This window comes from Manacus vitellinus, unplaced genomic scaffold (assembly GCF_001715985.3).
Source record: "Manacus vitellinus isolate BGI_N305 unplaced genomic scaffold, ASM171598v3 scaffold_19_pilon, whole genome shotgun sequence".
NCBI classification, from domain to species: Eukaryota; Metazoa; Chordata; class Aves; order Passeriformes; family Pipridae; genus Manacus; species Manacus vitellinus.
In genome coordinates this window covers 4603763-4617251 of record NW_021939395.1, presented here as the reverse complement: position 1 = coordinate 4617251, position 13489 = coordinate 4603763, and the positions used below count along the sequence as shown (strand labels likewise).

General features: G+C 39.4%; 1 protein-coding gene across 1 annotated transcript; it reads right to left on the bottom strand.

Moving 5' to 3' along the window:
* Positions 1-953: 953 nt before the first annotated feature.
* On the bottom strand, positions 954-9375 carry FMR1NB (FMR1 neighbor). The gene is made up of 6 exons (XM_018070651.1): positions 9298-9375; positions 7250-7363; positions 5641-5775; positions 4103-4199; positions 1784-1929; positions 954-1107 (listed from the first exon to the last, which is right to left on the bottom strand). Exons 1-5 carry the CDS (start codon positions 9365-9367, stop codon positions 1818-1820), a joined length of 528 nt encoding a protein of 175 aa, XP_017926140.1. The 5' UTR covers positions 9368-9375; the 3' UTR covers positions 954-1107; positions 1784-1817.
* Between the last annotated feature and the right edge of the window lie 4114 nt (positions 9376-13489).

Below are 13489 nucleotides of genomic sequence, written 5' to 3'. Positions count from 1 at the left end.
CTATAGACATATTCCACCACTCATAAAAATGATATGAAGAAAGAGCAAACACACAACAGATTTGGAAGGCAAACAGAGCCCTGTTCAGTCTCCATCATTCTGCTGCTCCACATCAAAAATACTGTAATACTTTTGCTTACAAAATTATAACCAAACCATCTGTAATAAAATGCTTCTGGCAATGGTTACAATGTCAGGCTTTAAAGCTCCTGCATATAATTATGTCTGACCATCAGTAAGCACTTCAACAACTTCATGAGACTGCCCATATGCATATTCCACCCCCATTACACTTGGATTTTAAGTGATGCTTTTTTTTTTTAGGATTGATGAAACTAAAAAAATTATTAAGTGGAGAATTCTGAAAGTACACTGTTTCTAAGAATCCTCATAACATTTACTCTCCAGCTTAGGAGCAAAGCTCCCTTCCTGCCTGTTGTAGCTCTTGGAAATTCTGCTACGTGGACCTCACAGCCCCAAAGAAAAATGACAAGTTTTTGCATTACTATTGGTGACACTGATTTCTACTGACATTCTTTTAGGTGCCAGAGATAACACTCCCACAGTTTCCTTGAGTACTCTGTATTTTTGCCAAGCAGATCTTTAAAGCAATTGCCCAACAAGAGATTTCCCAAATCTTCTGTACCCTGGTAAGGAATTAGTCCTTCTCCTCACTCAGAGTAGCATTGCTGTGCTATGGGGCCATCCAATACAGAGAGTGAGCTTCCCTCACTACCAATTTAATGAGGGACAACACTCTCTTAATCATTATAAGACTGACCCCTAAACTGAAATGGGCACATAACTGGTATCTTTATATCCCTCCACAAGGATGCTACAGTGCTAAAAGAACACTGACTTTATTATTCAGAGGTTGCCATGAGCAGTTTGCCTTTCAGCTTTACCAGTTTTTTTGTACAGGAGGTATGGAATGAGCACAAGGAACTGTGAATGAAGAACTTTTATTGTAAAATCAATAGTATTATCAAGGGTTAACAACATCATATTACTTCAATACTAAAACCAAATTGTCATTTTCTAAGAGGTAGTCAAATAATCCTGGTGTCTTCAGCTTGGTCTTCAAGAGGAGGTGGATGTTCCTATACACTAAAGAGAAAAAACCCCCAACCATGAGTATGACCAGATTTAGGGACATCTTTATGTTTCTGCCAAATCAATACTCTCCCTGAAATATTTCCTTGTTGTCTAATGACCTCACTGACATTGTTTTATTTCATTGTGACACCTTTAGTAGGCTATAGTTTGGCATGTTCATGTGAAGTAAATACCATTTCTCTCTCAGATCACATTTGTTTCAGTACTCAATTGCTCTTCAGCATTGAGGAAGAATGCCAGGATATGGAGCTGTGTGGATGCATCAGCTGAAAACCACCCCTATCCATACAGAAGGACAGGTTTTTCAGTGTCTGTAAATGGATCTGAATCTCCTGAAAGCTGCAAACCCATTGCTTTTCCTCTTTCCCATGCAACACAGTTTGCACATGGGATAAGGAACACTGAAACAGTGCAGGGCTTTAACCCAGGGCTGTAACTCTGCCCATGGCTCTGCTGTCAGTTAGAAACAGCAACCAAATTCTTGCAAACTCATTACTTCTCCCACAGCAGAAACTGAAGGTGATCCCCGACAAACAGTGCCTTCTGACAATGTTGCTGGACTGGGAGGCAGCAGGTGTTTAGTGATGCATATCTTTATTATTCTACACAGAGTTATTAAAACTGTCCTAAAATGAACAAACAAATCAATATCTCAAGGTTAGCTTACCTCCTTTTTTTTGTCCTCATGGTTCTTTCTTAAGTCAATCCAGTAAATGAACCTCTTCATCATTAGTGTCCTCACGACGTTCTCTTCTCTCTCGTGCAATCTGCCGAACTTTTTTGCTTATCCCTTGTACAGGATTGACACATGGACTGCAACACATTAAAACAACAGCTGACATTGGTTGACTGCCAAAGTAGGAATTTAGAGAAGGTGACACAGACTTCAGCCATGAAATCCTAGCTCCAGTGAGAAACCTCCCAAAGCTGCAGCTGATTTCAGGAGCCATCACAAGGTTCATCTCTAGAACATAGATTAAAGTGAGGAAAAGCATTTCAATATGCTTTTCCCATCTCTTACACTTTCTTCATGAATTTCACCTCATCTTCGGATTCATATAAGTTGGAAAATACCTTAAGGATGATCAAGTCCAACTGTTAACTCAGCACTGTCCAGTCCACCACGAAACCATGTCCCCAAGTGTTACATCTACATGGCTTTTAAATGCCTCCAGGGCTGGACTCAACTACTTCCCTTCCTATTCCAATGCTTGACAACCCTTTCAGTGAAGGCATTTTTCCTAAAATCCAGTCTAGACCTCCCCTGGCACAGCCTGAGGCCATTTGCTTGTTGCTTTGAGGCCATTTGTCCTGTTGCTTGTTACTTTGGAGAAGAGACTGACCCTCACCTGGGCACCTCTTGTCAAACAGCCACCCCTTGCCATGCAGCACAAGGACCTGCCAAACCTTTCCAGGGCTTTCCCTAGTTGCCCAGGTTTGCTCTCTCTCTCTCTCTTTTTTTCTTGTTAATATAGACTCCTATAGAAAACCTTCAAATTTGCTCTAGAAGAGGCACAGTGGAGTTCAACAATTATCCCAAATTTCAACAGCAAAAGCCCTCTTATTTTTTTGATAACTCTGGAGAACCATTTTTACTTTTCTGCACATCCTTTGCAGTACTGACTTGGCATTGTACATGGGGTCCTCTCAACAATGACTGTACAATGCTGAAAACAAAAGAATTTCCACCAGAGAGAAGGTTTTTGGCTCATTAAAGGAATGCTTTTCAAAGCAGTATTCTCTATCAACTGCCTCTAAAATCAGTAAAGCTCAAAGTTTGATAGGATTGCTTCTTTCCTAGAACTCAAATATATGATGTTGGAAATTTAAACCATTTAGCATCTGGTTAATCACCACATTAAAAAACAAAGCAAAAAAACAAGTCATAGCAGAAGAGCAATATTCCTAATTTCACTGGCTATGAAAAAACACAGAAACAATCATTTAAACATTAATGTGAATTCCCTCAAAATGAACACATATTAATTCATTTTCCAGAAAATTTATGGTAATTTCATGTTGATTCTTTGCCTCCTGTTTTCAGAGTCATGGATGACTCAGTGCAGCTCTCTGTATGCTGAGCATCAGCTGTTGAGCACAGTGTAAGATGTAATGTGGAGATTCTCACAGCAGGTTTTGTCAAAATGTGGAACTCCACAGCAATAGCCATCTGCTAAGCAGCCACATTAGTAAAGTCTATGTGTGTGTATACATGGATGTATATGATCCCACACAGGCTACTATACCTTAGTAGAGCAAAAGTTTAACAGTTGGGGGGAAAAATCTTCACTAAAAAGACAATTCTGTCATATTTACCTAGCTGTAGCACTAGCCATTCAATATGAATTACTATCTTAGAAAATAAAGCACAACTATGTTAATTCCTTCAATCCCATTTTAATGATTTTGATGTCATGGAACTTACATTTTCCCACTATATTAAGAACACCTACACGTGCTGAAACTCTTCACAGTGTCAAACACTAAACTGCTTGCATAGAACTCACAGGCTGTAATGTGCCCTATACATTAAAAAACCCCATGCTGCACATTAGAAGTATATTTAGGGATAATTAATTCCCAAGCACACTCACAGTACATCTTTCTTATTCTCTTCAGGTCTACTACTTTGTTATTCCCTTCCGTGTCCTCCTGTGTAACTCCAGGTCTGTCCTGGAGGCCTTCCTGTTTTATGTGCAACTTCCCAAGCAAGTGAAGCTAAGATTAAGCCCAAGTTCTTTATAACCAGGTCTTTAGAAATACTACTAGGGCATTAAATCACTTTTTTTCCTTAAGCCAAATTGACTCTGTGTTTTATATAGCTTCAAAATAGAAGGTCTCATCTTTTGTGTTTGCACATTAGTTCCTTGCCCTTTTTTTCCAAACTTTCCTCCCCTCACCTACTTAGAAGATGTCAGTTTTCCAAATTTTCACCGTTTAGAAGCAGTACTTCTTAAATTTGCTCTGGTGACACTCTAACATTTACCTTCTCTGCAAAATGGCACAGCAGCAGATTGGTAGAAGCCCCAAAATCAAAAATCCTCCTCCGGTGAGCAAAATCAGTCGAATTGCCAGTTGCACATCTGTAGAGTCAGCAGAAGTTTGCATTAGTTCTGAAATATTCTAATATATCCACTGAGGTACAGGTGACAGAGATCAGCCTCTAACACAGACATTTTTACTGCCAGGAAGTCACAGCCACGCTGCCACTTCGCTTAGACAGAGGTTTTGTCAGCAAAACTCTTGACAACATTTATACCTTAAGACTTCAGTAAATACCAAGGAAAATTGCCATCTTTTAGCTGAATTTAGAGTTAGGCTCAATGATCACAAAGGTCTTTTCCGACCTAAGTGATTCTAGGATTCTATGTATGTATCTTAGGCATCAACATAATGGCAAAAGACTAAGAAATGAGCTCAGGTGGGAAAGAATTGGTCTCAAATTTCACCTGAGTTTGAATAGCACAAGTGTTTGTTTAGTTTCACAGGCAACTGGGGTTTGAGTGAGCCCAGGGCATGGGGCAGGGTTGAGTGGGGGGAATAAATAATAATAATAATAAAAAAAAAAATAAAGTCCTTCGGAAGCTTCTTTAAGAATAGAGACAAAATCTTTCAAATGAATGCTATTTGTCTACTTCAGTTCATAACTTTTGCAGCATTTTCAAAAACCCTCATTTTATTTCTGGCGAAATTGAAGACAAAACTGTCAGAGAGGAATGATTCAGTATGCAGCCTGTGAGCATCTTACAAACACAACTGCCATGAGTCCAATATCTGCTAAGTGCTTCTATTTTGTCAACAGATTGCTACAAGGCAAACAGTAACTGTTTTCTTTGGACATATGCTGAATATCCAGGAGTGTTCAAGAAGCTAATTAATCTATGAACAAATAATTCAGTAAAATAATCAGCCTTTGATATTGATGTCCAAACAATAAAAGCTTAACTGGAATGAGGAATCAAGCAGTCACAGCTGAATAAGCATATTTAATTTTGACATTTGCTTGAGTATGTGTCTTAACAATGAGCAGAAGAGATATAATTTTCTCTGTACAGCTCTTCTTCCTGCCATAGTGAAGTGTCTTTTATACATAATATAAAGGCCCAGGCTGGGAATGAATATTATTAAAACATTCAATTTCTGTTGTATGCCCCTACCAAACCATGTAAAACACATCCAGTTCCTTCACCTTTTCTTTACAGTACTCTCATGGAGTCACTATTAATTTGGATTAAACCTCCTTTCCACAAACAAAGCCTTTACTTCACTTTTCATAGGAACATATGTGACTATGTTTCTTTGGATGTCACTTGCTCTCTGCTCGTGCTGGGCTGGACAAGACATCCAGACAGCTCTCTACCAATGCATTGCTTTCTTTATTAATATATATGAAGAACTAAATGCACTTCCTTTAAAGAGAGGAGTGTCCTGAGAAATTGAGGTTATAAAGAGCAAAGAAAATTGTGTTGTGTGAGTAGAAGCAGCACTTGGCCATGAGGCTGAAAGCCCCAGCACCAAACTTACCGTCTTTAACCGGCATGTGACACTGCAGGTCCTGGCCAATTTTCATAGGACAACAGCGATTTTTCAAGCACTCAGATTTATTAAGACTTTCTACTTGACAAGGAATTAAGGGCTGCTCGTTGCTGAGACGGCATGCTTGATAAAGGGAAAAAAATAAATAAGATTTCTACCCTAGAAGAAATGCCCAAGTAGAGGGAAGCCATCACTTCGGTGTCTCTAGTATGTTAACTCTGCCAAAAACCAGTATCATTGGCTTCCATGTATGTTCTTTCCCAAAACCTAATCAATCTTTACATTAAAATGAACAGAAGAGCACAGAAGATCTTTAGTAATTTGCATTGTTTCTGTAAGAAACAATTACAAAGCTGAAGTTAAACACCATTCTGCCACTTCTTTTGTACTTAGGTTTGTAAAGTAAGTGAAAAATGACAAATTAAATTTTCTGACTGGATTGTTTTGAATTAAAAAAAGAAAACAGACATTTAAGGCAAATTTTTTTTTTTAAGGACTATGTTGCAACCAACCACTTCTGTTTGGCACTAATTATATGTTTCTACAAACAGCTGAAAATCAGCTGAAAAAAACCCCACATTATTTTGTTATTGAACAAAATATTTAAACAATTTAAAAAAATTTCTATTTAATAACAGATTTATTGATAATCATGAGATCCTTTTTGGGAATGGCTTAAATGTATAAGATAGTCATAAATAGTAGGTGTCTCTGTATATTTAATTCCTGGAAAACATCATATCACATCCCTTATGTGACAGAGCAGCTGCAAAGCATCATTTGGTTCCAACAACACTCCTAGGACTGGTTGCATTGTCAGTCTCACATTTATTACAGACATTACTTGTAGCCAAATTCAGTTTATTAAATAGGGGATCAGGCTCTTCACCAGTCCTCTGTGTTTACTTAGGGCTAGGTGTGAGTAATACTGGGGGAGGTACACTGCTATTAAGGTGATGTAGAAATGTATTGAGCTGAAAAGTAGTATTTCTGCTTGTCCTATTGGTCTGTAATCTAGATATTGAACCAGGCTTGCAATTTTTATACATAAAAACCCTTTCTTATTGATATTAGCAAATTAGCATTGTGATTTCTGTCTCAATAGCTTTATGAAAAAAATATAGTTCTTGTCATTTAACTTTAGCAGTCCAAAGGTGAGTGGATCAGCCTACTCTCACAGCCCTGGAGTCTTCCCCAGCCAGTAGAAGTGGCAGAAACACCAGTGTGGGGCATAATCCTTCTCTCATTTAGGCTGTGCCAAATTTATTTCTACATGGGAAGATTAGAAAACTAGTTCAGATGAGATACAGCAAAGCCAGGCATGGTGGATCCTGTGCAAAACTTTCCAGCACAATTCCAGCATTTCCAGCATGATCCCATTCCTGAGGGTGGGAGGGTTTTGCAGGAGGGAAGCAAATTTGTGATTGTTCCAAAGGCACATTTAGCATTACCGTTTTCAAGAGATCTAGTGAATTTTAGTCTGAGGGTTTAAAATACATTAAATGCTGACAGGTAGGGGTGGGAGGATGGACTGGAAGTGAGGCAGAAGTGGAAAGGGAAGAGAGAAACAATGCTGCCATGGTGAAGCGCCACTTACTCATTGGCCTGAAGAAGCTTAAGAGAGATTCGAATACACCTTTCAGTGTCATGTTGGGACTGTGGGGTGCTGCTTCACTTTGTCCTAAACCTTGCTGCACTGGGGCTGCAAGAACTGAGAGTTTACAATGATTAGCTCATTACTATCAAAATATCCATAATTAATTAAATGCAATTATATTTTCATGCTGATTATCACTCATTATGAAGGCATTTACAGTCATTATGAACTGTGTCTACTGAGGGCCAGCAAGGTTAAGCATAGATGTCTTTCTGTTGTATTCACTTTTATTACTTCAAATTGCTTCATGAAACACAGTGAGTAAAGAACTAAAGCCGTAAAATTTAAATTAAAGTATCCATTCAGGTGGAAACTGTCAAGGATAAAAAGCCCTGCTGTTCACCTGTAAGGTTCAGATTACATGAAAACACTTTATTGTATCTACAGTTATATTTCTCTTATGTACACAAGCAGAACATTCAGCCTTCTGGACAAAGATCAGACCCCAGCTAAAACACAGAAAAGTGGTGAAAGGCATCTTTATCAGACACAAACATGCATCTATCCCACTATTTTGCTTCAGTGACCTACTGCAGTTGTGTAGGAAAGAGCAAAAGATCCCGAAAATAAAGGTACTGCAGTATTTTCCCAAACCATAGTGATTTCTTGCTCTGGGACTTCTCAATCACCTTTCATTTACACTACTCTAAAAAATGTGGTGTCAGTAAACCTTGCTGCCTCCCCACATCTCTTTTTCATTAAACCAAAAGTGCAAATCACAGTGGGACTCCACTGGCAATCAACCACTCCCCAATGAGGGGAAAAAAAGAAACCCAGGATTCCTCCCCTGCCTGCCTTTTTTTCTCTACGTGAGAAAAACTTATACCATCACAGCTTTAATAGCTTTCTGTGATGGAGTCTGCTGAAAGCCATTTCATGGTTTTAGAGTTCCTTGTGAACAAAAGTGAGATTGCAGCCTAACCAAAAACTAAGGTATCGAACAACAATCTTTTGGATAATTATTGAGCTAACAGCAACAAGAGCATAAATTCCCTACTTGTCCTGGGGCACAGCTTGCCCCTTCTGTGCCATACAAAAATCCCTTGGGAAGAAGCAGCATCAGTGAAGGGAGAATTGAAGTTATTGTCAAAATAGAAAATCTGAAACTAATGTATAACAGAAACATGACCACCAAGGCTCACACCAACAGTTATGTGATGGGGCCCCTCTCCCTGCCAGTGAACAGCACAGAAGAGCAGAAAATTTTAAAGATTCTGTAATAATTTCACAGGAATTTCATGAGATGAGGTTTACAGCAATCAATTTGGTAAGAATTATCTGAAAACACGGCCATGGCTGCATTACACACTCCTGCCAGAGTTTAAAGAGACAGGAGCCATACAGGTACAGAGGTTTAATGGGCATTGCTGTATTTATCACATTTTATCTGTCTTAGAGCTCCCACTCTCCTACCCTGGAAGCCTTTTACAACGACACAGCAACTGAGAGCCTTTCATCAAGGGCTCAACAGGGAGTCCCTAAGTCTGGTTTCTCAATGCATTAAGGATCAGACTCAACCTTAACCTGTGGATTGCTCCTTTATACATGTCAGATGCACAAATTTAACTTCTGTTGTGGGTGCAAGTTATGAGACAAAAATCTTTTCAGTCATTTGCTGTAGTAAGCAAATACATCAATTCTCAACAGACTATAAGAACACCTTTAACAGTATGCTAGAAAAAAAAAAGTCAAAGCAAGATAAAAAAATAGAAGAATCTATAATCAAGTTAAAATAAAAGCAAGATGCACTGCCAGGGATGAAACAAGCAGCATTTCTGGTACAGATGCACAGAGGGAAAGGGGAAAGTTGCAGGAAAATTTTTTTTGCTCTATTTAAGTCTCAGGACTGATCAATCCCCTCTGGAGTAGCTGCTTGTAATATTTCTCAGTATTTTCCAATCATTCCCAAGGCAACAAAACTATAAACTTCCTGCTAGTAAAAGTAATGGCTGTTTCTTTGAAAATGCTTTTCCCCTTGCAATACTCACGTGAATGGATGCTACAGAGCAGGATCAGGACCATGACGACCCACGCTCGATGGGTGCCAATGGGCAGCATTGCTGCAATAAAACCAACAGCAACAACAGGAACAGGGTCATGCATAAAAAATTATTAGTCTTAGCTTCACATTTATGGCTTAGAACAAACCTGACAGCTGATTGCTGCACAGAGAACTGCCTTTTTTTTTTTTTTTTTTTTTACAAGAAAGGAGGCCAAACCCAGTGAATCCATATATATTTCGGCAAGAAATGATTTTGAAGAAATTACTCACCTAAAGAGAGTTTAAAGGAAGGCATCTTGTTAACAGAGGCTAGCCAAAAAATCATCTCTCTGAAGTGTCCCAGAGCTGGACACCTGGTACTTAAAAGGATCATTTTTAGCTAAAAATTTTAATCCAGGTTCAATGAGCAGAATCAGGACTGAAGAATGAAAAACTGCTGGAAGCTTAAGACTGAATTCTGGTGTAGCTCGTTGAGTTCTTCAGTCTTTTTAAAATTGGAACATATGCTTTGGATAACAATTTTAAAAGGTGGTTCAAAACTATATTATGGACAAAAACATTGTAAGAAATCCCCAAGTCATTCATAGTAATTTAACAGCAGGTTTAAGCTGTGTTTTGTACCCCCAGCCAACCCCTGATGACTGCTTTGCCAGATGCTGTATTTCACTTTGCCTGCTGCTCCTCTTTTAACCTCGATTGAAAGGTCTTTTTTCAATTATTACCACTTAGTTGTTAAGACACCTTAAATCTAGACACTATTTTTCTAGTATTGATAAGGGGAGAATCCCATTTTTTGAAGTGCTATACAGAGAAAAGACTGGCTGTGTTTCACACAGATAGTGCCCTTTGAAGGGTTAGTTCTCTCAGCACTCCTGGTGCTCAATGAGGAGGTTCCCTGCCCTCAGATATACCTGTGCCATAGAGGAATACACACATATAGAGAGGAATTCTGTCCCATGGAGAAACTTTACTTTGGTAGTTAAACACAAAATTATTTCTTAATAGGACAGGAATCATTTTTCCAAGATACCTATTAAAATCTAATACCATTCAGGACAAAGTGGGAAAATGCTTTTAGGGAGAAAGAAAACAACGGAGATAAAGAGAAAATTCTTGTTCTTGCCATTACTTACTTCTTTTGCTGTTTTCTCCACTCCTGCTGGAGCAGGACACTTGCAGCTCTCCTGAGCACAGCACCTGCAGACTGGCTACACAGGACCATGACAACCATGGAGTCAAAGCACATCACAATGGGCTCCCCACAGTTACCACCAGCAGCTCAGATGGATGGAACAGGATGGATCAACAGAGGGGCCACAAAACAGCTGAATGTGTTTTGGGAAAAATCAGCCCCTCCAGAGACTGTTAGAAAGCCTCTCAGTCTTCTAATTCACCAAGTTAAAAACTAGTTTATACTTTTAACAATCACACTCCAGTGTGCAACACAGAAACACCACCTAATTTTGCAGACCAGGTAACAGATGCACCAGGAGATTAAAACACATTCCTCTCAAACTAGAAAATGTTTGGTCAGAGTGCTTATTTAGAGCTTCTCACTGACCCATGAAAGGTGAATTAATTAGGTAACAGGATCATCCCATTGTTCACCAAATATTTGCACACTTGAAGCACAGATTTGAAACATGCATTTCTTAGACCCAGAAAACCAAACATATCCTGGGCTGCATCAAAGGAAACATGGCTGAGGGAGGTGATTCTGTCCCTCTGCTCTATTCTCATCAGACCCCACTGGGCATACTGCAGCCAGCTCTGGAGATCTGCCCTCATTTCATCTGGGAATAGTTCAATTTCTTCTTAGTAGCTGGCACAGTGCTGTGTTTTGGATTTAGGATGGGAATAACGTTGAAAACACACTGATGCTTAGATGTTAAGCAGTGCTTGCTCTCAGCCAAGGACTTTTCAGTTCCCATGCTCTGGCAGCGAGCAGGTGCACCAGGAACCAGGAGGAAGCATGGCCAGGAATGCTGGCTCACTCTGGCCAAAGGGATATTCCACACCATAGAGCATCATGCTCCGTGTATAAACTGGGAGGTGGCCGGGAGATGCCGATCACTGCCCAGGGATGGGTTGGGCATTGCTCAGTGTGGGGTGAGCAACTGCACTGTGCACCACTTGCTTCTCTTGGATTTCATTTCTCCCACTCCTTTTCATTACAATTAGTATTATTGTATTTTATTTTCTTTCAATTAATAAACTATTCTTATCTTAACCCACGATTTTTACCCTTCCCCCCCTCCAATTCTCATCCCCACTGGGAGGGCAGAGGGAGGAGAGGGGACTGAGTTGCCAGATGAGGTTAAACCACAAGCCCCCAGATTAAAGGACGTGAACCTTTGGGAGCTTGCCCAGAGGAGGGTCATGAAGATGATCAGAGATAAACAGCTCTGCTGCAAAGACAGGCTGAGGGACCTGTGGTTGTTAAAGGGTGACTCTAATGGTGACACCTAATGTGTGTGCAGCATTAGCTTATTAAAATAAGCAACAATAAGCCACTCTCAGCAGTAACAATGAGGAGATACTTCAAAATATCTAACACACAACAGTCAGTCTTCATTTTCTGAAGCATATGATTTACATGCAATTGAGATTTACCACGCTGATTTACCTCACTGAACACTGCAGACAGTGAGGTGCACTGCTGCTACAGTAATGTGGGACTTCTCAGGTTGCTAAGAATTGGAGAAAATTGTCCCACCATTTTAAGCTGAACACTCGATTGATTTTATTAAATTTAGGACTACTGACCCTCCTTGCTGTTACACCTGAGGCTCAACCTGAGTCCACTGGCTGAAAAAGCACAACCAAACCAAAAACCACCCCAAATGATTCTTTGCTATCCCATTTCTGCAAGTCAGTTCTTAGCATTTATACAGACTTCATCTTTGCTTTAAATGACCTGCTTTTATTGCAAACCACTTTCTTATACTCAGTGCAAAAATATAAGAAAACATCTTGTCCTATTGAATCCGCACCAGATTCCTACGATTCCAAAATTACCTATGATTGTTGCTCTTTCTTATTATCCACTTCCATACAGTACCCAAAGCACACAAAAATTACTGCTTTGAAGTCTATTGTAAAGAAATTTTTAAACAATATAAAAAAAGTAATTATGGCAACTGACTCATTTGTGGTTGAGCAGCAATTATTTATCTCTACCTTGAATTCCTCGAGATGAATGACCTTCACAACTGTGAAAGCACAGATGTGTGATACATTTAAAACAACTGTCAGAAGTAGAGAAACAGATTCATCCCTGATGCAGGCAAAAGATCCACAGTCCTCTGTCAAAGACTTGTGGTGTCAAAGAGCTGTTGCTGTAAATCACAGCATAAAAATGTGATGTGAAATCCACACTGTGCTTAAGTCTAATTATGAAACTCTGACAGGAAGAAAACTGTTGATCAAGCTGGAATCTATTCAGAACACTAAACTCAGCAGGTCTGACCTCACTGTTCTTAGCATAAAGCTGCCTTACACTGTTAAGGTATTAGAAGTCCTAGTGGCCCCCATTTTCATGGATGCAAATATGTCTGGAAAAGATTCTTTGAGAGGCATCTTTCAGGATGAAAATCTAAGTACAGTTAAGTTCAACTGGACAAAAACAAGCTTATGACACACTACTATGGAAAGACATTCAGCCTTGTCACTTTTTAACAAATAGTAGCCACCAGAACCAGTAACACATTTCCCTCCACCCCTTACCATGGGTTTTAACTGCAAGTCTTGCTCTTCCTGGAAAGAGACAAAAACTTCAACAATACAGAGGATAAAAACATTTGAGATCCATCTTTTCTCTTGCAGATTAATACAGAATTGCACTTAGCAGAACCATACAGCAGGGTTCCTGAAGTGACTGAGGAATACCCACTGGAAGCTGATATTTTCCCTTTTACTGCTCAATACCAAAGGGTTTTGCAGAGAGATGTGCTGCAGTTCAGGAAAATAATCTCTCTTTTCACAGTAAGTGCCCCCACGAAGAAGTAGAACCTACACTTAATACCATACCCACACTACTTGATGGCCTTTCTGGATTGTGGAAATAAAGCACAATACACAATATTTGGTATTCGAGACACGAAGGACTGAAAAACTCATCAGTAACAAATTGAAATAATTTCTGTATTCAAGAAACTAATCTTAGCTGCTTCTTGAAG